Below are 26,169 nucleotides of genomic sequence, written 5' to 3'. Positions count from 1 at the left end.
TTCCTTTAAAAAAAAGGGGGAAGTGCTGTGGGATGTTCTGTATGGCAAATGTGTTGCTAATTAGTCAATAAATAAAACACTGATTGGCCATTGGCTAGGCAGGAAGTGTAGGTGGGACAAGGAGGAGAATAAAGCTGGGAAGTGGAAGGCTGAGAGAGAGACACTGCCAGCTGCCACGATGACAAACAGCATGTGAAGATGCCGGTAAGCCACGAGCCATGTGGCAAGGTATAGATTTATGGAAATGGATTAATTTAAGCTGTAAGAATAGTTAGCAAGAAGCCTGCCATGGCCATACAGTTTGTAACCAATATAAGGCTCTGTGTTTACTTGGTTGGGTTTGAGCGGCTGTGGGACTGGCAGGTGAGAGAGATTTATCCTGACTGTGGGCCAGGCAGGAAAACTCTAGCTACAATTGAGTTCTAAAGAAAAATGAAATCACACAATTTTCAGGAGAGTGTATAACATTGAAGTCATCCAATCTCAGAAAGAAAAATAAATAGCATGTTCTCCCTCACATGCAGATCTCAGCCTATAATGTACACATGCATATACGTAAATGGGTGTAATATGGAAGTGCAGGTACATTAGTAGTAAGGAGAACAAGAAAGGCTACTATTAGGTCATGAGGAAGGATGGAACATAGGTAAAGAACACTGAACTCATGAGAGAACATATAAAGCTAATTATTTTTTCTGGTTTAAACTCTGTCATGGATTTTTCATTTTGTGGATGATAAATACTTAATAATATAATTGATTATTGGCTAAAATATTAAGGTCACTCCACATAGTTAAAAGGGAGGTTTATTTTGTGGGGTAACTTACAAGTGAAGCAATAGGTACATGGTCTGGGAAAGATGTAGCACAGTCTGGCGGTGTTCTCTGGAGAACTCTGCTCAATCTACCTCCAATGTCCAGGGTCCAGGAACCAAGAGAGCCAGCCCATAGGGATCTTGGGACTTCAGGGTCCTCTCTCGGCCCCACCTTGTAGGCGTGACAGTTACCGAAGCCTCAATGGTGGTTGGAACTTCCAGATCAATGCTGGAATGGCTACCCACTATAATTGATGGTATAGGTAAAAAATCCAAAGTGAAGCTGCTTGGCTTTAGGATGGATGTTCTCACTGTATAGAAGTGCATTAACCTGTGAAGACTTTGGGTCTCAGACAGAGCTTGTTATAGTGGTTATATTATCCTGACTGCATGATGCTTTTTCAATTTGCAAGTTATTTACAATAAAGTGGTTTTAAATAATGGTAGAATCCATCACTACATATGTCTGGTCCTGGGGTTTTCTCCATGGAGAGAGTTTTTATTGCTGCTTTAGTCTCACTTCTTTTTATGGATCTGTTTAAGTTGCTTATATATTCTTAATTTAGTTTTAGTAGGTCACACATATCAAGTAACTTCTTCATAATATATTTTAAGTCTTGTTGACACCTCCCCCTCCCAAAAACAATGTTTGAAACAAGTGATAAAAGAGTGCATCTTTTTTATTTTTCTAATTTGAGGGGAAATAATTTAGACTTTTTAACATTTGTGTAAGAGTTAGGTTTCTCATAAATGAGCTTTTTCTTTCATGATAATTCTTAATAACATGATTTGATTAAATATTTTATCATGAATGAATATTGAATTTTTTTCAGATGTCCCTTTCTGTCTACTGAGAAAAAGAACAGTGTTTTCTCCTTTACTTTCTTAATAGGCTGGAATATAATGATTGATTTTCAAAGAGTAGACGCTGGGATCTCCGGGATTCATCTCATCACCAGAAGTTTATAAAATATGCTGTATTAGATTTACTAATATTTAGTTTATATCATTGGCATTTATGTTCATGAGGATTATTTATTGATTGTTTTTTTTTCTTTTTCTCTTTTCAAATACCTTTGTCTGGCTGGTTGTTATTAAGTTAACACAAATCTCATCTAATTAGCTGTGAAATGTTCATCCTTTTATTTGATTACGAATCTGTTTTATTAACTAATTTTAATAATTACAGTTTATTTCATTGGGCACACACATATATTATATATTATATCATTCATATATATACATGATGCTTCTAACATCGTATCTGCTGTGGCATTTTTAGCACAGTGCAAGCTTGGCTCATAGCACTGGACATAGTGATAACTGTAGTGGGTAGCCATTCCAGCTTTGATCTGGAAGTTCCAACCCCCATTGAGACTTCGGCAACTGTCATGCCTACAAGGCAGGGCCAAGGGAGGCGCCTGGGGACCTGAGATCTAGATCAGTGGATAGTGGAGGTGGACCAAGCAGAGCTCCAGAGAACACCGCTGGACTGTGATACACCTTCCCCAGACCCCGCGACCTACCTATCCCTTAATTTGTAAGTTATGCCATTAAATAAATCTCCTTTTAACTATGTGGAGTGGCCTTAATAATTTCACCAATATCTGGCGCTCACGTGGGGCAAATTCCAAAGGCCTGGGTGGCTCCCACCCTCAGCCTCCTCCCCAGCTAGCGGGTACCTAAACCCGCCTGCAAAGTTCCATATAACCAGGGAACACCTACACAGTTCCATTCCCTAAAGAGGGAGCAGCTAGTCCGGTCTCAGCTCCCTAGCTTAGCCCCGAGACCAGCGAAAGAGGCACTCCCCGGCTTCCCGAGTGCCGGCGCCAGCTCCGGCTCAGCCATCTTGACTCCAGTGAGCTGCAGTCAGCCAAGATCACCAGCAGGCCCTGCTTTGGAGCTGTACCAATGCCACCTGCTGGCTGAAAAGTGCTACTACACCCCCAAAACCACGAAAGGTAAGCAAAGGCACCTGATAATTTTACACCTTAAAATTGACTAACAAATTTTGAGTAATTCTTGTAATATGGCTGACAACATTGCCTCACAAGAATTTGAAAACCTTTTTGCCTGTATGATGAATGACATCTTCCTGGAAATATATGACCTTCCTAAGGCATATCTGGCCTGTACCATTTTGGCATTCATTGTAATAATCCACACAGTGTTCAAACACTGGTTTAAAAACAAGAACAAAGATGAGTCATTATTGGGATTGATACAGGCTTTAAGCGAGAGCAATGAAGGCTTACAGAAAAAGATTCTATCTCTGGAATCTGCTTTAATGCATAGCAATGAGACCTTACAGAAAAAGATTCTCTCTCTGGAATCTGCTAACCAGGATTTACAGGCTTTCAAAGCTAACAATGAAGGCTTACAGAAAAATAGTCTTTCTCTGGAATCTGCTAACCAGGATTTACAGGCTTTCAAAACTAACAATGAAGGCTTACAGAAAAAGATTCTATCTCTGGAATCTGCTTTAAAGGATAGCAATGAGACCTTAGAGAAAAAGATTCTTTCTCTGGAATCTGCTGATCAGGATTTACAAAAGAGGCTTGTACCAAAAATTGATCTTATTGATAATAAATGTGAATATTTAATGGACAGAACACTAACTCTCCAGACACTATATAAGGAAGAAAGATTATCATTAATTGATAAGATAAGGTCCATGGAATCATGTGTTTCTGAGGAACATAAAAACTTCTATGATTCCATGAGAAATCTGGAGTCCCTTGCCAGAGAGGAGGCTCACTCCATAGAACAGACCCTCGGTGCTCGTTTGCAGGCCTTAGAAGAAACTCCCAGTAAACATGACAAGGGACCTAATAAGCAGAAGGGCAAGACCATAGAAGTTGTAACATCTCCAAATGGCTCTCACACAATGGCTTATCCTGTTATCATCCATGAGAAGCCAGCGGATGGCACACACCCTGAGCCATATAATACATATACATTACAACCAATTTCAACAAGGGACTTTAAAAATATAAAGGAAGCAGTAGTTAAGTATGGGATACACTCCACATACGTAAAACAATTGTTAAATTCGTGGTCTACCTCACATAGAATCATCCCAGATGACTGGCATCAGTTAATTTCAGCTGTTCTAAAATATAGTCAGCAGCTACAGTGGAAAAGCTGGTTGAGAGAAGAGGCAAAAAATTTAGAACAACAAGGTAAACTCAGAGGTTTTGTGATCTCCCAAGATCAAATACTTGGTGAGGGATGTTTCACTGACAGGAATGTACAAGCCATTTATGATGAACATACAATATCCCTATGCCGTACAGCAGCTCAAAATGCTTGGGAAAAAATTCCAGAACCTGGAAAACCAACTGAGGTATACACAAAGATATTTCAGGGACCGCACGAACCCTTCACTGATTTTTTTACAAAGACTGAACACAGCTATAACAAGAGCTGTATCAGATAAAGAATTAAGAAAAGTATTAACTGAATTCTTGACATTCGACAATGCTAATGCAGAATGCAGAAGAATACTTACACCATTAAAGATCAGATCAGCTCCTTTGGAAGAATGGATTCAGTATACTAATGGTGTTGAGTCTCGTAACTACAGTAATGAGGCTTGGATAGGAGAGACAAATCCCAGAGATGAAAGAAGGCCCCATGTTACCAAATGTTTTAAATGTCATATACACCAGGTCATATAAGTAAAAACTGTACGTGGGGTACTCCTAGGAGTAATACTCCTTTTAGGAATAGCCTAAACAGGAGACTCCAACCACCTCCCGAATTATGTAGAAGGTGTGGCAAAGGCCGACATTGGACCAGTGAGTGCAGATCAAAAATAGATATGCGAGGTAACCCTTTACTGGCGGAAAATGCCTCAGGGGGCCTCTTACAGGCCCCCAAATCAAATGTAGTATGAACATTCCCAGCCACTGTGGAAGAAATTCCTCTCCAAGACAACTGAATAAACCACTGCCTAATGTAAAAACCGATACTGCAATGGATGATAAAACAGCTCTGATGGATGGATCACAGTTTACAAAGAACACTATAAGACAAATATTTTGGCAGACTTCCATAAATGATCAAAGACCAAAGCTTAGAATTCGAATTAATGGCCTGGTTATGGAGGGACTGGTAGACACAGGTGCAGATGTGACTATAATTACACCAAAATCATGGCATCCAAATTGGCCTCTTCAAGAGGTAGATGTCCAACTTTTAGGGATTGGCACCCTATCTCAGATAAAACAGAGTTTGAGATGGGTTGAATGCATAGGGCCAGAAGGACAGAGAGGAAGGCTGAAGCCATATGTAGCAAATGTAGCAGTAAATCTTTGGGGCCGAGATCTGTTACAACAGTGGAATACCCAGATTAAAATTCCTACACTTTCAGAAAAAGAATACAGACCAATGCATGTTTCTAGGAATAATATCATCACATGCTATAAAAATCAGGTACCAACCATTCAGGCTGTTCAAAAACAGAGCACAACTGCTGTTGAACTCTCAGAAGTACCAATTGCCTTACCTTTAAAATGGCTAACTAATAAACCTGTCTGTGTTGGACAATGGCCTTTGACAAAAGACAAGCTACAAGCTTTAGAACAGCTGGTTCAAGAGCAGTTAAATGCTCAACACATTGAAGAATCTACCAGCCCTTGGAATTCTCCTGTATTTGTTATTAAAAAAAAAGTCTGGTAATTGGAGAATGCTGACAGATCTGAGAGCTATTAATAAAGTAATTCAGCCAATGGGCTCCCTACAGACTGGGATGCCCTTGCCCTCTCTGCTACCTAAAGAATGGCCTATAATTGTTATTGACTTAAAAGACTGTTTCTTTACCATACCCTTACAAGAAAATGATAGAGAAAAATTTGCCTTCACAGTACTTAATTATAACAATTCTCAGCCAGTCAAGAGATATCAATGGAAGGTCCTCCCACAGGGAATGTTAAACAGCCCTACTTTGTGCCAATACTTTGTGCAGAAACCATTGGAGATAATTCGTTTAAAGTTCCCACAATCCATAATTTATCACTATATGGATGATATCCTATTAGCTGATCCAAAGTTAGATACATTAGAAAGCATGTTTGAAGAAGTAAAAAAAGTTTTGCCTCGCTGGGGACTGCAAATTGCTCCTGAAAAAATACAAAGAGGAGATTCTATTAGCTACTTAGGATACAAGATAGAGCTACAAAAAATTAGACCCCAAAAGGTACAGCTAAGGAGAGATCGATTGAAGACTCTTAATGATTTTCAAAAGTTATTAGGAAGCATTTCCAACTTATTGGGTATCATGGGAATACCCAAAGATGGACTGCAAAATTTGGCTAATACTCTAGAAGGGGACAAAGAATTAAATAGTCCAAGAGAATTATCAGCCGAAGCTGAGAAGGAATTGGCTCTAGTAGAAAAGACAATTCGAGAAGCACATGTGGATCGTGTGGAACCAGAACTTAAATGCATTCTTGTCATATTCCCCTCCAGACATTCCCCAACAGGTATTTTGATGCAGAGGGAAGATATTATATTGGAATGGATATTCCTACCACGTAAACCAAATAAGAAATTAAAGACTTATATAGAAAAGATCTCTGATTTGATTCAAAAAGGTAAACTAAGACTTCGCCAGTTGACAGGAATGGACCCAGCAGAAATTGTAGTACCTTTAACTAATGAAGAAATTTCATCACTATGGAAACATAATGAATACTGGCAGAGAGCCTACAGTAACTTTTTGGGAGAGATTAACAACCACTATCCCAAAAGCAAGAGAATAGAATTCATAAAGAAGACCGAATGGGTCCTTCCTCACATTGTACAACAAAAGCCAATTTCTGGAGTCCTCACATTCTATACTGATGCAAATAAATCAGGGAAAGCAGGATATAAATCAGGAGACTTAAGTAAAGTGGTACAAAGTCCATACAGCTCTGTACAAAAGGCAGAACTGTATGCCATTCTTATGGTACTGATGGACTTCACAGAACCCCTCAATATAGTCACTGACTCTCAATATGCAGAGAGAGTTGTTTTACATATTGAAACTGCTGAATTTATTCCTGATAATACAGAATTAACTTCATTATTCATAAAATTGCAGGAAATCATCAGAAAAAGGGAACATCCTATATATATAACACATATCAGATCCCATACAGGTCTGCCAGGACCTCTAGCACAAGGTAATGATGAGATTGATCAGTTACTAATAGGTAATGTGCTAGAAGCTTCAGAATTTCATAAGAAATACCATGTAAATAGCAAAGGTTTGAAGAAGGATTTCTCCATCACTTGGCAACAGGCTAAGGATATTGTGAAAAAATGTCCTACTTGTTCCATCTATAACCAACTTCCATTACCTTCAGGGAGCAATCCAAAAGATATACAAAGAAATGAAATTTGGCAGATGGATGTGTTTCATTTTGCAGAATTTGGAAGATTAAAGTATGTACATCATACCATTGACACCTATTCAGGATTTCAATGGGCAACTCCTATGAGTTCTGAAAAGGCTGATTCTGTGATTACACACCTATTAGAAGTTATGGCCATCATGGGAATACCTGTACAAATTAAGACAGACAATGCCCCAGCATGTGTCTCCAATAAAATGAGACAATTCTTTGCTTATTACAATATAAAGCATGTTACAGGTATACCACACAATCCCACAGGCCAAGTAGTCATAGAAAGTTCCAATCGAACTTTAAATGATATGCTAAATAAACAGCAACAGGTAACAATGACTCCTAGAAATAGATTGCATAGTGCTTTATTAACCTTGAATTTTCTCAATGCTGATGAGAAAGGAACAACAGCTGCGGAGAGACATTGGACGACAGACAAAACTCCTGAGCTAAACCAACTGGTTTATTTCAAGGATATGCTGACCTCAGAATGGAAACCTGGATATGTTCTACGTTGGGGAAGGGGTTTTGCCTTTGTTTCTGCAGGAGAAGAAAAGCTATGGATACCAACAAAATTAATAAAAATTTGATTCGAACAGGAAAAACCCCTTGATGAGGTGAAGTAAAAGATCATCCACCAATGCGACATCTCTACAAGTTGTAAGAAAAATTTAACAATCAAGGTTGGGGTAGGGTTCTGTTTTTGTCTTTCCAGGATAATGGAAATACCCATCTTCCAAAAATCATAAGGCCTTGGATATCCAGATGTTTACAGCAGAAAGAAAGAATCTATTGGTACCAATCTACATATGGTAAAATCTCACTGTCTAACATCTATCTCTCTATCAATCTAGAAAAATTGTGGTTCCAATTCAATTATAAGCCAAGCTGGCTTTGGAGATGGAATTGGCTCACTCCTTCTCTAAACCCAAGCACATTGCTAAAAGAAAAGTTTGAGAGATTCTTCAGTCCCATATCAGAAGAGTCCTCTGGTGTGGGACAGAAGGAAACCAATAATAAGGGACCATTGTCTTCTAGATTCTAATTCTCTCCATGCTTACTCTTGATTTTTCAGAATCCTTTCTTACATGCTATGTCCTCTTTAAATCCAAATCTTCCATTTTGATAACAAATAAGTTTTTCTAATAGCAATCTCAGAAGTCTCCAGAAGGAAGATGGGGCCCCAACAACAACTCTACCCAATCCAGAATGATGCAGTGGTAATCATCATCATACTACACTTCTTACCAGAATTTCAGACAATCTTACCCATTACTCTAAGACTTGCTGCAGAACCTACAGTTAGTCTAACTGAGATTTAACTATCTGAGCTTTCTCACAGTACCCAACAGAGATAACATCACCCTCTAAACAGCAGGAAGCAATTCTAAGAAAATGACGCCCCTTCTCCCTTAGGTTTCATAATTCTCAGGGTTATGGATGATGGTTATAGGGTTGGGGGTGGAAGGAAATATTAAACTCAGTATTCTAAAAAAAAAAGAGAAAAAAAAGAAAAGAAGAAATGGAATGGATAGGTATAAGATATTATGGTAGATTATTGTGTATGCTAGCAAACAAATTTAGTAAAATAGCAGCCTTAGATAATTTGCACTGTAATTTGCACTGTTATGGATTCTTATATGTTGATACAAATGTAAACTATTTTTATATTCCTGTTTAAGATAATTTGTATATTGATACAAATACAGAACTATATTTGTTATAATGTACATATTATTTGAAATATTTGTATATTGATACAAATGTAAATTTATATCTGTCATACTTTATGTATGTTCAACTTCTGTTTAGGATATTCGGTATATTGATATATATTTAAGATTATTGTCATATTGCATATCGCAGTATATACTCCTACCTCTGTTATAACATCTTGTGTATTGTCACAATTTTGAAGTCATCGTTCTTTACCATACACTTGCTTATAGACTGTTTACCTTGTTTACGCGAAGCCTTAGTCCTTAGGTTATTTCAGTAGATAAGACTTATATATTTTCAAAAAACCAAAAAAAAAAAAAAAAAAAAAAAAAAAAGGTCGGGCGGTGGTGGCGCACGCCTTTAATCCCAGCACTTGGGAGGCAGAGGCAGGCGGATCTCTGTGAGTTCAAGGCCAGCCTGGGCTACCAAGTGAGTTCCAGGAAAGGCGCAAAGCTACGCAGAGAAACCCTGTCTCAAAAAACCAAAACAACAAAAAAAAAAGACTTATAGATTTATAGTCACCTATGCTTGTCATCTCTATAGTTACGTTAGTTAGGTTATCCAGATTTACAGACACATAGGTCAGATGGACAGGTAATCTTCAAACACTTCATAGACCTAGAGAATATGGCATTTAAATAACTGAGAATTCTGTTGATGTGAGACACAATTGCTCATGGCTGCACCAATTTGATCCCAAGAGAATGTTGGGCTTCTAAGACATTTCCATCTGGAAGTTTGTCTTCTTGGCACAAAATGGCCTACTGGGCAAAGAACTGCCCTTGCCTCAATGGCTGACAGTACAAATGCAATGCTATCCTTTCTGGACAAGCAGGACACAAGGAAAGCGACCACTGTACTCTGCCAAGACAGGGTAAGATGGTCTTTCAGAATTCCTGCTTCTGAAAATGGTCTGTCAGATACTTTAGGCCTGTAGCCAATTTGAATGCACCAACAATGCTGAGAAACATTAGGTGACTGTCCAGGCTGCCAGCTGTCTCGGTCTACTCTCGCAAGATTCCCGAAAGTTGCTTGCATCCATCTACCATTTCTCAGGTACCATTATATTCCTTCTCAGGTCTTTGATAGGATTGAAGACTAGCAGTTATAGTTACAACTTAGTAGATAGAACATATTAAGTATTAGATTCAGGTTCTTTAGGATAGGACACCTTTTGGAATGATCTTTGTAACATGCCATTTACCTATGCTCTATACTTCTCTGGATTTTAGTATGTGTTTCTTGCTTGATATTGTTTGCATTGGTTGTAGTTCCATCTTATCTAGGTCATTATCCCTCATTATTCTTGGACAATATTTGATAACCATTCCTTTGTATATAGTCTTGTATTAGGTTAGAACTTTCTTATTTGGACAAAAAGGGGGAGATGTAGTGGGTAGCCATTCCAGCTTTGATCTGGAAGTTCCAACCCCCATTGAGACTTCAGCAACTGTCACGCCTACAAGGCAGGGCCAAGGGAGGCGCCTGGGGACCCGAGATCTGGATCGCCGGGTGCTCTCTCCGTTCCGGGACCCTGGTTAGTGGAGGTGGACCAAACAGAGCTCCAGAGAACACCGCTGGACTGTGATACACCTTCCCCAGACCCCGCGACCTACTATCCCTTAATTTGTAAGTTACGCCATTAAATAAATCTCCTTTTAACTACGTGGAGTGGCCTTAATAATTTCACCAATAGATAACTGTCAATATTTCTTATTATTACTTGGATAGAATTTCATTTTATTAAAAACTTTAAAAATTTTATGTTTACTTAACTCATTTCGAATTATTAAACAGTCCTCGGCAGCTTTCAAATTATTATTGGTGACCTTTGTTTTGGTAGTATTTTTTATTTCATGTCTAAGAATGTACTATTGAGTATTTTTCCACAAGCTGATGATAATCTGAAGTTAGGTATGATGATATCTGAAATTTACATTGTTGCTTTTGTGTGTGTGTGTGTGTTGTATTTTGTTGCCTTTATAAAGATTGTCAGAATTCAGGAAGTTTGCTAAATGTTCAGTGGATTGGTTTAATTCTTGCAAGCCTTGCCTGTAAGCTGTTATCTAGAGACATCCTCATTCTGAAGTATTCTAGTGCCTCTACTGGGTGTGAATGTACAGGGTCATGGGTGGTGCACAAAGATTCTCAGGCATCATTTGTCAGACCCAGATCGTTTCTGGACTGTACATGACATCTATGAACACACTATTCAGCCTGCATTTTTCCTTAGTACTTCTTTTCCTGGCCTCACTGAGTTTCCTTTGTGTTGAGAGGTTGTTATCCTATTTTTAACAGATAGAGTTTCCTGCATGTAGATTTTTGAAAGCTTTTCTCTATGTGAGTTCTTATCTGATTCTGCATTCTACCAACTCTATCCACTTTGGCTCCTGTCCTCTGGTGTATTTCTCCTCAACTCAGAATGATGAGCACACTTTGGTTAAGGATTCTCCTGTGCCCTGCTGGTTTGGACTGAGCTAACATCAGGCTCTCAAGCTGCCCCTTCTAGGTTTTTCCTGTGCTTATGTATGCTAGCTCAGTGTTACCCGTAGTGTGTTTTCTGAGATGATTGTTTGGGTTTTTAAGTGTTAGTAGTGGAATGGTATGTCTGCTTCCCATTTTTAAAAATTGTGATCAGGAGTATCATGCTTTCACTGCTTTGTGTGATTAAGAAAACCAGGGCCCATGACCGTAGAGGAGAGTAATGAAGAACAATGTGTTGGCCACAGGCTAGAGTATAAGTGTTTCCTGTTTATTGGTTGCACAATCCTCAGGGTAGTTACTTAACTTTCTGTGCTGACTTGTATATCTTTTGATGAAGATGTTTCTAATGTGGTATCAACTGTGGCGTTTTTAGCACAGTGCAAGCTTGGCTCATAGCACTAGGCATGATGATAACTGTCAATATTTCTCATTATTACTTTAGTAGAACTTCATTTCTTAAAAAACAAACAAACCATGATTTAAAATATTTACTCATTTCCAAATATTAAACAGTCCTTGGCAACTTTCAAGTTATTATTGGTGACCTTTGCTTTGGTAGAATCTTTTTTATTTTAAGTCCAGGAATGTACTATTGAACATTTTTCTATGATCTATCAAAATTACTTTTTCCTTTAAAAATGTATGCTGGAACAGAAAATAATTATGCTAAAGCCCATGGGGCTCTAAAATGTGCCCTTTAAATGGGATGGGAAATGTTTCTAGAGAAAGTTTTTCTTTTCCCTTCTCATTTGTACTCCCCCTTCTCCCCTTTCTTTGTCATCTTCTTCTTTGCCAGGATTTCACTCTGTATCACAGGCTGTCCTGGGACTCACTATGTAGCCCATGCGAGTTGAATCTTCAAGGATCTTCCTCCCTCAGTGTCCAAGTTCTATGATCACAGACAAAAACCACCACATCCTTCTCCTGGGGAAGTTTTAAGGAATAATTCTGTGGATAATCCATCCCAGATTCTCAGTTCAGAGGCTTAATTCATCATGTGGTGACTATCTTCTATATTAGCCCTGACACAGTTTGTATTGTCAGTATTCCACAATTGCTAGTGTGTTACAGGTGTGGTCCCCAATTTGCTGCTTTGGGAGATGGTACAATCTTTAGTAGGTAGGACCTAATGGGGGAGGTACTGGGGCCACTCGGGCCATGTCCTTGAAGGTGACTCTGGGTTCTTTCTTTTTCTCTTTCATCTCCCGACCGTGAGAGCTGTGGTATCACTCTGTCATGCTTTTCTGTTGTGATGTGTTGCTTTGCCACAGGCAAATGGCACCAAGTGGTCATGCACTGGAACCTCCTCCACTGTCAACTTTTCTCTTCAGAAGTTGACTCATCTGATTGAGACCACAGCAGATCCTTGATCTAACATTCACAGATAATTGGTTTTATAATCCCTGAGGGTATCACAGGAGAAAAAAAATCTGTGGATACTCACTCAGGTTTCTTGTATGAAATGATGACATATTTGTATATAAACAACACATATTTCCCATGTGCTTTAAATTATTCTCAGATAATACTTTAATACTTAATGTAATATAAACGTATAAGCAGATGCATTTAGGGAACAAAGAATATAAAATAGTCTGCACATGTTCAGTGTAGATACAAGTCTTTTCCTATTCTTTTCAATCTAAGATTGGTAGAGAATGGGAATTGGCAATACAGAAAACTGCATGACCACTCAAAATACAACTTTGTATGTGTATATGTGTATATATGCCTTCAGCATTTTGTCAGAGCCTGGGACATAGACAATCATGCTTTGCATTCAAACTACAACTTTTAAAACATACTTTGTTTTCATTTTATAGTATCATAATATCTATCTATCTATCTATCTATCTCTCTATATCTATCTATCTATCTATCTATCTATCTATCTATCTATCTATCTATCTTCTATCTTTTCATCTGTCTGTATTTATTAATTCTGGGCAGCAAGCTCAGGGCTTCATGCATGCCAGGCAAGTGCCCTACCATTGAGCTGTACTCAGTGCTCATCACCTATAAAAGCTTGTGACAAGTAGAGCTTATGAGAGGAAAGTCAGAAAAAATTAACACATCCATCACTGAAGGTTAGATGATGTCATAGCTGATTCTCACAGACTTAAGTGTAGATGATAGAAGGGTAAGAGCTGTGTCACATATATAGTGTGATGTTTTAGCTCCACAGGAAGGATCTAGAAGTCTCGCCTTGTCAGCAATAGCAGCTAGTGTGTCAGCCAGTAGCACCTACGTGTTCTCAGGGACAACACCAGTTATTGAACTCTTGTTGATGTTTGGATTGTTGATAGACTTTTAATCATATTATCATGTAGCACAAATACATGGAAGGCTTTGCTTTTGATCTAAATGACATCTGAACTGTATGTCATTATTAAAACCTCATAATGATGTCAGGCATTAAAATAAATCAATATATCATCTATTTCTTAAAAAAAAACCTTTCAACGATGATATTATTGATTTGAAAACAAATACTTCATCCTTTCCAACATTTGAGGTTGGTTTATAAAAATACAGAGTTGAGTTTGCTTTAGAGACTGTTGCTACAGAATTGCCTGAGTATATCCAGAATTTCTCTGTTATCAATTTGATCTTTAATAAAGATTTGACACTTTGGTTATTAGTTTAGAGCAATTCCCTTATGATCAGTTCTTAATCTAGAATGATCAGGTTAGTACTAACAATGTTTTTGAAAGTTAGAGAAAAGGCATTAAAGCCAAATTAAAAGAGTTTTTTTTTTTTTCTTCACAATGCATCTGTTTAACAATGACTGAGGAGCTCACTGGAACAATCTGGAACAAAGACAAATGCCCCCTGCTGGGTGGGCTGCAACCACGGTCTCACATCTTTAGAATCTTTTAACCTAAAAAGCAGTCCCAAGGTGAAAGCATATGTAGCACAGATACTTAAACTCTCCCGCTAGCTTTTCTTTCCTGGCCACTATTTCTCTATCCTTCTCACAGAAAAATAAAGAGATACCCATCAGAACTGTATATATGCTTGCTTGAGATCTTTCATTAGATACAGCCCAAATATCAGGAAGGTAAGAATCAAAATGAGTCTATGACCCTAAAGCTGAAAGGTTTCATATACTTTTCAGTGAGAGAAAATCATTGTGGTGCTATAAAGTATGTCTTCCCATCTTCATCAAACCCTCCCTCAGACCAGTAAGACAAATTTTCATTGAGTTCCGCTAAAGAAATCATAGATGTTAAAAAGAGCTACCAGTTGCAGCTTGTTAATTCTGGAACTTTTCTCGGAACTTCAGCTAACTTGATATTTGGATCTCTCGTGTCAAGAAGTAGTCAAGGTTGATCGATTAGGTTTCAACAACAGAATTGGCTCTTGATGGGAGTGGTACTCCATTCCTACTGAATTTTTAGGAAGGTGACACATTGAAAAATAACATTCCAATTTAATATTGATGGGATGTTGATTTTCTAGACATTGGAGTTTTAGTAATGATTGCTTAGCCCATGTGTGATATTTCTAAAAATAAATAAATAAAAATACCACAGAGATAGTATCAGCCAAATGGATCAATCAAAGAAACCTAACCCTGCTACCTTCTTAGTATCACAAAGATACCAGGCATTCTTGTCACATGGTGTGAATTACAAATGAGAAAAACCAAAGAAATGGCAATTTCTTTCCCTCTACTACTGGCTGATACTTCAGTCCTCTGGTCCTTTTGTGCTTTTTATAGCTGTTTTTCTCATAGTCTAATTATAATTCATATTCTAAAAATCAATCCAACTAGTCAAAATTATAATACAATGCCAGTGCCACACCACAGTCATGATGTAATGTTTAGTGTGCTGAGTACAGCCATTATTTATTAAAAGTAACACAGGAAAACATGAATAACATACCTGTCTGTACAGAGGAACATGGTATGATTTCAACTTAACATAATAACACACTTGCAAAATCTCCCTGCATTAACATAGTGGGAAACAATAAATACTAACACTAGTTAATATATGAACACAAAGAAGATAGGCAGGTCTCCATGGATCAAGACTGTAAGCCCTGGAAACTCTAAACTCAGCTATGGCTTGTCTCCCGGGAGCCCACCTGCCTAGGCTAAGGGGGCACTGCTCACAAAAGTTCCTCCTAGAAATGTCCCTGAAAACTAGAGTCATTTGATTTTCTACATCAGATAGGAGATATCTAGAACTCTTTATGTTTCTATCAGGTTATGGTATGTCAATCCTTTGCAGGGACAGGCAACTGATGTAGATTAGTGAGGAGACTGTGAGATGGGATTGGTTCTTCGGGACTGTCTCCTTTCCATCCTTGGATGTTAGAAGCTGAAGATTAAACCTGTGAACAACAAAAACAACAAAAACTCAGCTTGAAGTAAGTGAAGAACTCAGAGGTAGTGAGGAAGACTTGGTAAGAAGTATTAGTGACTTCCTTAAATTGTCGGACACAGTGGTCACACGAATGTCACACACACTTCAATATGAACATTCTGTGTAGACAATGATTACCTTCCCCAAACTGGCCCTCATTCCATAATCCCCATCATTGCTGTTTTTTCCCTGATTCATGCAAGCACACAGGCTGGAAGTGTAGGTGGTATCAACAGTACTGTTTCTACTTTTTCCCTGCCCACATCCAATCAATTGGCACATCTTGAATTTCTTTTAAACACTGTGAGGTACTGAACCCTGAGTCTTGCACAAGCTAGACAAGTACTCCACAGCAAAATCCCCAGGCCCATGGCTACTGTGTCCTGGGAGTGGTATTCAGAGTCCATGTTAAGCCTTAAGATGTAGAAGGAACTGTAGGTGGGGACATCCTTGATGTCTCTCCAGGAGCATCCCAGATGGTTGAGCACATGTGAGAGCAGAAGGGAGATGAGATCTACTGGTGAGGGAACAAGAAAGTGAATGCAAATGGAGAATCAACATATTAAGTGAAATAAGCCAGAATCAGAAAGACAAAATGTGCACCTGTTATTATTTTTTTGTGTGTGTGTATCTTAGATTTTATATAGATAATATGAAAAGCAAAAATGAGGCTGTCTTGGAGAAGGAAGGAAGAGAGAAGAAAGAGGAGAAAGGGATGGATATAGGTGATGTGTAAGTTCAAAGTACAGGACCTACTTGAATAAAAATTTCTATGAAATTCATATAACAATAAAGACTCTGGCCTTAGTAGTTCTGTGTGACAACAAATTATATCCTGTAGTCATGCCACCTTTGCTACTCTTTATATGAGAATAATCTCAATGAACAATAACAGAATACATTTATACCTGCCAAGGAGTACTAAACTGTAAGGAAAAATGCGTCTGGTGGCACATCACACAGCTCCGGTTCTTTGATTATAGTGGCATTCAAAAGTAAACACCAGTTTTGTTTTGTTTTCGGTTTTTCAAGACAGGGTCTTTCTCCATAGCCTTAGCTTTCCTGGAACTCACTCTGTAGACCAGGTTGACCTTGAACTTACACAGATCCACCTGACTGCCTCCTGAGTGCTGGGATTAAAGGTGTGTGGCACCACCACCTAGCTAAGCACAAGAATTTTAAATGGATTACAAAAAATCAAATAGCTATTTTTAGTATGGGGCCAACTATTTTGAGGATAAAACCATCTTTGTTCTCACAGCCGTATCACAGTGAACTATAGAGGAAAAGGTGAAGATAAAGTATTAAGGCCCCTATAGTGGTTGTCCTGGTTCAACTGGAATCAAGTAACTAAGAGATAAACCAGTAGGGATACCCGTGAGGATTTTCTCTTATTTGAAATGGAAAGAGTCACTCCAAATCAGGGTCCCACCTTCTGGTGACAGTACAAATGAAAGGAAGGCTAAGAAAGACAGACATGCTTTTTGCCTGCTTGCCAGACTCATACCGCCACTGCCCCTGATGCATCCCTTCATTGATATCAGAACCCTGCTTCTTTAGGTATCAAATGTGGACTGAAGATCAGTAGCTCCCCAGGAACCCTCCAGGTCTTTGGTGCCAGAGCAGGACTGCAGACGCCTTCATCATCATGGACTGAGCCCCTACTGGGTTCTCAGTCTCTCCAATATGAAGGCAGCCATTGTTGAACTAGCCAGCCCACACTGTGTGTGCTAATTGAACAAATTCCCTTTTAGTATATATTTGTTTTATAGATGCTGTGTCTCTAGAGCACCCTAACTAGTCCATCTTCTAATATGACACCAACTCTGCAGTGTGAGAGTACTATTATCTGGAGCCCTATCAACCTTCCTATTATTATAAACATAGCAGGTGTTAGGACAGATTTGAATGCACGAGCCAGCAACTTCCTGTAATTGTTTTTTTTTTTTAATTTCTTATATAAGATTTTATTCTCCCAGTAGATAATGTTTTGCAGAAGACAAAGATTGCAGCTCAAAAGTCTTTTGGAATTCCTGTCTGCCCTGCTAATTCACATTAAATATAATTACCTGCAAAACAAGGGATGATCAATAGATGAAACAGAAAGCATTAAATACATCTAGAATGTTCATTTGAGGTGAAAAATTTGATTGTAAGTGATTGTTTGCACATTGTTTGTTGTTGCATACAGATTCAGAAGCTTCCTTTCCTTCCCCAATTCCGATGAACTCACTCCAATTCATTCTGAATCTCTGCATTGATATCTGATTTTCAGTTGACAGCCTAGAAATTACTCACTGGTTATTAAGTTCTTAGTACAGTGACAGAAATATGTATGTTGAAGAAAAAGTAACACAAATAGATGGTACAATTGACAGATGTCAAACTTATTTCTTCCTACGCCTTTCTGATCTTTATTCTTCAGAATACGGTTATGCAATCCTCAAATTATTCAGAAGAGCAACAAGAGTTGTGTAGCTTTGCAAATCAAAGAACAAGAAATCATAGCCCAGTGCATGATAGGTACATGTTATGTGTAATGTGACTGTATCTGTTTCAGCATGTTGGCACACGTGTACACAGGTATGTGTGTTGATGGTGTCTGCTTTGATCACCCTAGTGTATTGAGGGAGGGTTTCTCACTTTGAACTCAACTTACTCATTTGGCTACTGGACTAGTTAGCTTGCTTGCTTCTGGGGCAGCCCATTTCCACTTCTGAGCACTAAGATTACAAGGGGGTTGCCACACTCATCACACATTTCCGTGGGTTCTGGGAATCCACAGTGAAGCCTGAACACACGGGCAGGAAGCACTTTCCATATGGAGTCATCTCCATAGACTAGACTTTTAAAACGTTTCTTTCATTTCTTAATATTATCATATAATTATATCACTGCCCCCTTCCTTTCCTTCCCCCCCAAACCTTCCATATACACCCCTCCTTTCTCTATTTCAAATCCATGGCTTCTTTTTTCATTAATTGTTGTTAAATGCATATATGCATATGCATATATATGTATCACTGAATACCAATACTCAGTCTATATAATGTTACTTATATGCATGCCCTCAGGGCTGACTGTTTGGTATTGGATAACCAATTGATGTGCTCTTCCCTGGAGAAGACTTTCTCTGGCTCTCAGCATTCCTTAGTTGCCTATAGCTCATTGTGTAGGATTGAGGCCTACTGCTAAATGGGAGTTGGATAACGCCCCGCCCCCATGTCTCTCCCTGCCCTCCCCACCTGCCTAAGGAATGACACCATTCACTCTTCCTGCCTATGGGTGATACTTCCTTGTGAGTACAGTCCTCCTGCACCCGGGTTAGGCAAGGTTCCATAGTGTAACGATAACCCTAAGGACACAGAGACAATGCTGACAGACCTCTATCTGTCTGTCTATCTCCCTGTCTGTCAACATGCCTGCCTGCCTGTCCGTCCGTCCTTCTGTATGTCTGTCCATCCATTCATCCATCCATCCATCTATCCATCCATCCATTCATCCATCCATCCATCCATCCATCCACCTTTCTACCATCTAACTTCTCTCTCTCTCTGGATTTGAGGCAGTGCCTAATGCAGAACAGTCTGGCCTCAAACTTCCTGTGTGTTATGTGTCTGAGCATGACTTTGAACTTCAGATCTCCCTGTCTGAACTCCCCAGGGCTGTGATACCCTGTCTCGGTTTCTATGGTGATGGAGATGGGGCCTGGGACCTTGTGCCTAGTGAGCAAGCACTTTACTGAGTGCAATGCAGCCCCACTGTAGACAATACTTTCTTTTATTAAACTTACTTGGACCAGACAATTTATTCTTCTCTTTCTTGTCTTCATCCAAGTTGGAAAATTGGCTTCTGCATTTTGAGTCCTTTGTAAATATGAAAACATCCCTTTACTAAGTACTGAGTTGAGAGGAAATACAGCTGTCTCACAAGGAAACTTCCTTTATATTAATTAAGGCTAATTCACATGTCACCACGCTCAGCTTCTCCAACTGGGCTCTGGAAGTGACCATTCCAAAAAGAAGGATAAAGCCCTAGCTTCCTGTTACGGCAGCACACTCCTAACAGCAGGTTAGCGGCAGATGAGTTTGTAATGCTGGTGTCTGCATCTGGATGGGCATCTCTGCTGCTATCCTCTGTTCCTGGTGAAGAAAGCTTGGACATCACCATGTACTCACCAAACAAGTGAGTGTCTGTTAGACTGACATATTAATAGCTGGACAGTAGACACAAGGTGTGCACTGAACAGTGATACTACTCACCTCAGACACATTACTCAGAGTGATGACCAGCTTGGCCAGGCCAGTATCAAACATGTAAGTGTTTATTGGTTCATTTGCTTTTTAGTGTTTATTCTGAAGGATAAATTTTCTATATATTCTATAAAATACCAAACATTAATTACAACAGCATTTAATTGATGATTCTTATAAGAACCAAATCAACACCAGAAAGTCTCCTAACCTGCTTCTAGGAAAACCAAAGGCAACCTCATGTGGAGTAATTCCAAAGCAGCCTTGACAGAAAATAAGAAAGGTCCCTGCATTATACTGGCTTCTGGTCCAGACCAGGAACATGCTGATCAAAATGTAGTTCATGCTTTTGAGAACCTCTATTGTTTTTGGATTAACAATTATTGCCGTGTGAGATTTATCACTTCTGTCTGGTCTCCTTGATCACATAAAAGCTGTGTTCCTCAGCTGGTCATATAGCAAAATCAAGTCATCATATTTAGTAGGGAATTAAGAAACCTTAACTGAGACTGCATTTTTGGTCACTCTGCTTGAACAGTTTTGTGCACGTATCTGTGGTTCCTAGATCTAGAGAGAAAGTGCCTCGGGATGTGGTCCCTATGGTAGAAAGATAATTGTGTCTTCTATGGAGCTGGACCACCAGTTCTGAGCCAGCCTATAAAGCCACATCTTTAGCCCTGCGCAGCTTCTGTGTGGTATCCCTCCCTGCAATAAGCTACAGGTCTGTCAGCATCGTCCCTGTGCCCTTAGGGTTGTCGTTACACTATGGAACCTTGCCTAACCCGGGTGCAGGAGGGCTGTACTCACAAGGAAGCATCACCCGTAGGCAGGAAGAGTGAATGGTGTCATTCCTTGGGCAGGTGGGGAGGGCCACTGGAAGAATGTTCTATAATAATCAAGACAGCAGTCATTTTTCTGGTCCCTTTTCTTATAGTTTGCTTTTAGACAAATAGCCAATGATGTTTTCATTGACACCAACCATTAAATGTTCAGGATTTAAAAGTCTATAAAATAATTTGAGGGATAGCAGGCTAAGGAAGCAGATATTAATGAGTATATCTGTGAATGGAATTAGGAAACTTACATATTTATTGCCCAGGTGTAGGGAGGATCCATCATGCTGTCAGTTCTTGGTTTTCCCCTGTGCAGAGTGCTCGCCTGAGAACAGAGGGTAGGTTTGATCTATGTGCTCAGAGAGGATGAAAGATGAAAATAAAGTTTCCTGGTTTTTCATTTTTTTTTTCAAGAAAAGTTCAATTTTTCTGCAAGATTGCCATTAAAGCCACAGTTCGCCTCTTGGTATTGCCTGGAAATTATTTACTGAGATTTATGAGCTTTCTTTGGCCATCATGTATTTTCACCCTAAAGGATCCTTGCTCACTAACTCCCTGGAGGTGAGAGTGTGGGTTAGGAGACATCACAGGGGAGATGCCAGGTGGTTCATTATAGACGCTCCTGTTATGTGAGGTGGCTTTTCCTAGGCAAACCCACACTATATATTTAAAGTGACATTTTATCAAGAAGGTATTCTGGGGTTCTTCTGTTTAAATAATTCAGTGGGAACTTTGGGGAAATAATTTATAAGCCCACGGGAATGCTTTAGTGACATTCAGGGAAGCATATAGGCAACATCGCTCAAAATTTCAGTCATATTCTGCTATTGAGTTTAAAGGTAAAAGGATGAACCTGGATGATGGGAAGAGGAGAGTCCCCAAGCAGTTTTTCCATGGTACTGAATCCGTGACTAGCATGTTTCATAGCACCAGCATCTTTCAGGGAGTATCAAGTATCAGCACCTATCACTATCTTTATCAGCAATATGGATAAGATTCTCCATCTGTTCGGATACATGTCCTCATTTTATCCAGCTTTTGTCTGCCAGTGGTTAACACATCTGTCTTCTGGTGACAATGTGTATGTCACCAGTCACTTTCACAGGTGTGGTGGTAATAAATAGTATCAGAGAGCTGACAGACTCAGAACGCTTTTTAATTGTGATTCTTAGGTCTGTGCTGGAGGAGTCACTGAGCACAGTGTGACATCCCTTGCAACCCCAACCACGCTATGACCTACCTTCTGCTTGCACCTGCCTAGTTTGCCAAAGGCACGTCACTTACCTGGAGCCCCTGACTTTGAAGTAGAAGAATAAGAAATAAACAAAATGCAGAAATCACATAAAGGACATTGTATGAGAATTCATTACAATCTTAATATTTTGACCTTAAGTTCTGTCCAGTCAGAAATAGACAATGTGAGAAAAACTCAGCAATGTCATGATTTGGGTAACAGTTATAATAATGATACCTGTGTGTAATGATTTGAATTGAGAAATGTCCCCCACAGGCTCATGCATTTGAAAACTTAGTCTCCACTTGATGGCACTGCTTCAGGAGTTTAGGGAGGTCGAGGTAGGAACCTTGCTGGGGGAGTATGGCCCTTGGGGTGGGCTTCGAGGGTATAGCCTTGCTATACTTCCTGTTCTCTGTCTTTGTTTTCTATCTGTGCATGAAAACATGGTCAGCTTCTAGCCCCTGCTCCTGCCGCCTTTCCCACCACAGGGCTGACTCGCATGCACTCTCCCTCTCTCTCTCTCTCTCGCTGGAACCATAAGATAAACCCCTTCTTCTTTAAATTGTTTTTGGTCATGATATTTTATCACAGGAACAGAAAACAACTAACACACTGTGACAAAAACAAAGAACACATCCACATATATAGGGATAAGGAGCACTTGGAAGACAAGAAGATGCCAAATGCCAATAGTGGTTGGGTCAAGTTTGTACTTAATATGTGATTTTAAATTTATTTTGGTTTTTTTCTATTTTATATTATATATATGTGGTCAAATACTTTCTTCAAATTTCTTCTAGCTTTGTATGCTAAAAGTGAGGTGAAATGTATAATCTCTGAGTTGTAGTCTGAGAACCCCACTTAACCTATCATGTTGGCCATATAGTCTGCACTTAGACACAGGGGTGTTTAATTTGGCTACACTTCCTACAAAAATGTCATTCTTCTGAAAGCACAAGTTTCTTACACAGTCATAGCACACTTTTTCTTTTATATGAAGATGAACTCCACCTTTAAACATATATGAACTATGCTTTCAGTAGCAGACTGCTTGAGAAAGAACATATGTAAAGGAACCAGCGAGTGCGGTAGATGAGCATGGTGACCCAACCAGAGGAAGAGGACTTGGGGATAAGAAACTGTTAACACTGGGAAAATCATAAGAAATTTAATAAGAACCCCTGAAGCATCTGTAAACAACACAATAACAAAAATACCAAAAAGCAAAACAACAAAAAATAATTTAGAATGCACTGGAATTTTCCCTGAAAGTATGAGGCTTTAAAGGTTTTTTTTTTTTTTCTTTTCTTTTCCTTTCTTGGAAACATTTGTTTATTGTTTTCTATCATGACATCATTCATTTTGAGATAGAGGTCCTGAGATTCTATAGTGAGGCAATGACTATACCCCAAACCACATATGGCTGTTGAAACCCCAATTTCATTATACTCCCACTATGATATTAATTAACACTGTATGACTTAGACCTTGAGATAAATAATGTAAGTTATAGCAGTCTTCAATTATAGTCTGTGAGTGTCCTGATGTCTCCTTTATCAGATGATTTTTTCATTTAAGTATTTTGAGATGATTATATGGGTGATGGTAGAAAAACTGAGCTAAACTTGTGAAATTATATTAAACTCTATCATTTCAGGCTCTATTCTAGTTATATTTTAGGAAAGATTTTAGCATTGGTCCTGAGACAAATGTAAAATAATTTTAAAAATTAAACTTCTTACCAATGTGATGAGAAAGATTTTCTAAAGAAGATATATTTGAATAAGTTTGAAGGGCAATGAGAAGACATTTGATTGGAACATTGAAGCCACCAAGTTCCGTTAACAATAGACTTTAATCAAAAATTCTGTAGTATAAGGACCATTTGAAGATCATTATACTAAGCTTCTTAATTCTAGGCTATTAAAATCAATTCTAAATCATCAATTTCTATCTCATTCAGGCATTTTCCAATGGTAATATGCTGGATTGGCCTTTGGGGTAATTTTGAAAGCAGTGTGGTTCTCAAATCTCACTGGGAAGGAATGTAAGTACCAGAAACTACTTCTTAATATTCCCAAGATAATATTTCTGCTTCAAACCTGGGTCCTAATAACTCCTGTAGGAAGGAAAAGGAAACATGTAAGGTTGAAGATCATCTATCCATATGAGTCAGTTTCACTTATTGTTGCAAGCACCACCCCAAGAGAGCCAAATGTGAGGTTCAGTTTGCAAAACAGAACTTAAGAAGGTTTCAGTTTTTGGGGGATGGGGAGATCTCTTGAGAAACCTATGATCCTAGTGTGAGGTATCATTTTCCTAGAAGTGGGTGGTAGAGATCTTTATTATAGTCAGATCCTTGTAGGTGTCCCTTAGAGTTCCTGCACAATACCTCATCGCACAGCTCCAGAGCCAAGGAGACTGTAGTGCACTTGTTTAAACTCCTAAGAAAGGGCAGGACAACACATAGAATCATTGTGATGTTTCTTGGCCAGACACAGGCAGACTCTTGAGAACTTCTCATGATTAGCACTGTTATCATGCTCAGGCTTTCTCACGTGCTAACTAACGCATATTTAGGTTGCTTACTCAATTTCCCACTCCTTTCTTTAATCCAGTAAAACAAGCTTGGCTACATAGTCATTGCTGGTGAGTAGCCAGGAAAATCCTAGGCATGGATTCACATGGCTCTATGGATGGTCTGTGTTCTTTTGCCCCATTAGATGGGGTTACTCTCTCGAGAGAAAAGAGTGGACATAGAAGTAACATATGCACCAAACAATATTAAAGAAGCAAGAATAAAAACCAGATTTCTCTTAAAAGAAAAATGGTGGACTGAGACTATTATCAAAGGGAGAGCAATCGCTTAGCATGGCTCTGGGTTCCATCTCCAGTAAGGAGGGAAAGGCAGAGGAAGAGAAGAGAGAGGATGAAGGCATGTCTGTGCTCTGTTGGAGGCCCTGGCTCTTCCAGTCCAGTGCTTTTTCTATGATACTTTACTCTTCTTGGAATACCCTGCCTGGCACTGAAACATTAAAGTTTTGATATCTTGCTTTTGGTTTGGAACAATACTTAAGTTGTTTTACAAAATTGTTTGTAACTACTAAAAGTGTTTATCACATAGCTCTTTATACATGCACCCTGGAACCACGTGACTTGATATTTAAATTAGAACTATATGGATTACTTTGTGAAAATTAAAAGTTGTTTTTAATTTCTGTTTGGTGACATCAGTGCTTTAGATAACCGTCTATTTGAACCAAGGGAAAATAACCATTAATTTTTCAAAACAAGCCTACATCTTATTTGTTATTGATCTTGACACAAACACATCTAAGACAAATCACATCTGCATTTTGCAAGAATTTTACATTTCAAATTGAATAAAATATGGATAGGTAATCAAAAACACAAGGGTAGATTATATTGATAGGAAAATTTATGTGATGTTTCTTGGGAAGGTTAGTTGAGATTGTGTGAAATAATGTAGTCCATTATTTACATTTTAATTGACAAATCATGACTCCAAGTGACTACACAGACAAACACACACAAACACACACACACACACACACACACACACACACACACACACACACACACACCCCTTACCCAAAATGAAACAGAACTTTTGAAACCCTGTTAAACTTTCTGGCCTTTTGACTATTTCTGCAGAACAGTAAAAGTGTCTAGTCCCCACTCATTCATTAGAACACATCTGTACATCTACCAAAAGCAGCCCCAATAATGCAAGACCCTAAATTCTAGTTTATGAAAATGTAAGGATCATCTCCTCTTCATAGCAGGACTTTGCCTTTATTAAGAGCGACAGCTGAACTCTTTCTCAAGAAGTTCTGCTTCAGCTTGTATTTCACGTGACTAAAAGCCTGTGTTGTTGCAGGATTGCCATCTAGTCACATGTCTTCTAACCAAATGGGAACTTACCAGACTCGTGAGAGATTGTTTTCACGGTGAGCAGCTTCACACTCTCTTTGTCGGACTGAGGCCTGTTTGACACAGAAACACTTAAGTTAGCACCGCAGTCATGGACAGTGTGT

At 38.9% G+C, this 26,169-nt stretch overlaps 1 protein-coding gene and 1 long non-coding RNA gene across 4 annotated transcripts in view; one reads left to right on the top strand and one right to left on the bottom strand.

Moving 5' to 3' along the window:
* LOC128105745 (uncharacterized) overlaps nt 1–26,169 on the top strand; it is a 187,420-nt gene that overhangs the window by 28,773 nt on the left and 132,478 nt on the right. For all 3 annotated transcript variants that reach the window (XR_008216479.1, XR_008216478.1, XR_008216477.1), the window contains exon 3: nt 24,075–24,158. This is a non-coding gene — a long non-coding RNA (uncharacterized LOC128105745). The remainder of the gene's footprint in view (nt 1–24,074; nt 24,159–26,169) is intronic.
* Emcn (endomucin) overlaps nt 15,235–26,169 on the bottom strand; it is a 95,936-nt gene continuing 85,001 nt past the window's right edge. The window contains exons 10-12 of the mRNA XM_052731046.1: nt 26,057–26,118; nt 21,126–21,199; nt 15,235–15,756 (exon numbers count right to left, since the gene is read on the bottom strand). Coding sequence (XP_052587006.1) covers nt 21,165–21,199; nt 26,057–26,118 — 97 coding nt within the window. The 3' untranslated portion in view covers nt 15,235–15,756; nt 21,126–21,164. The remainder of the gene's footprint in view (nt 15,757–21,125; nt 21,200–26,056; nt 26,119–26,169) is intronic.

Source organism: Peromyscus californicus, unplaced genomic scaffold (genome assembly GCF_007827085.1).
Source record: "Peromyscus californicus insignis strain IS unplaced genomic scaffold, ASM782708v3 Scaffold_9__1_contigs__length_137607984, whole genome shotgun sequence".
NCBI classification, from domain to species: domain Eukaryota; kingdom Metazoa; phylum Chordata; class Mammalia; order Rodentia; family Cricetidae; genus Peromyscus; species Peromyscus californicus.
This window is presented reverse-complemented; position numbering and strand designations above follow the sequence as displayed.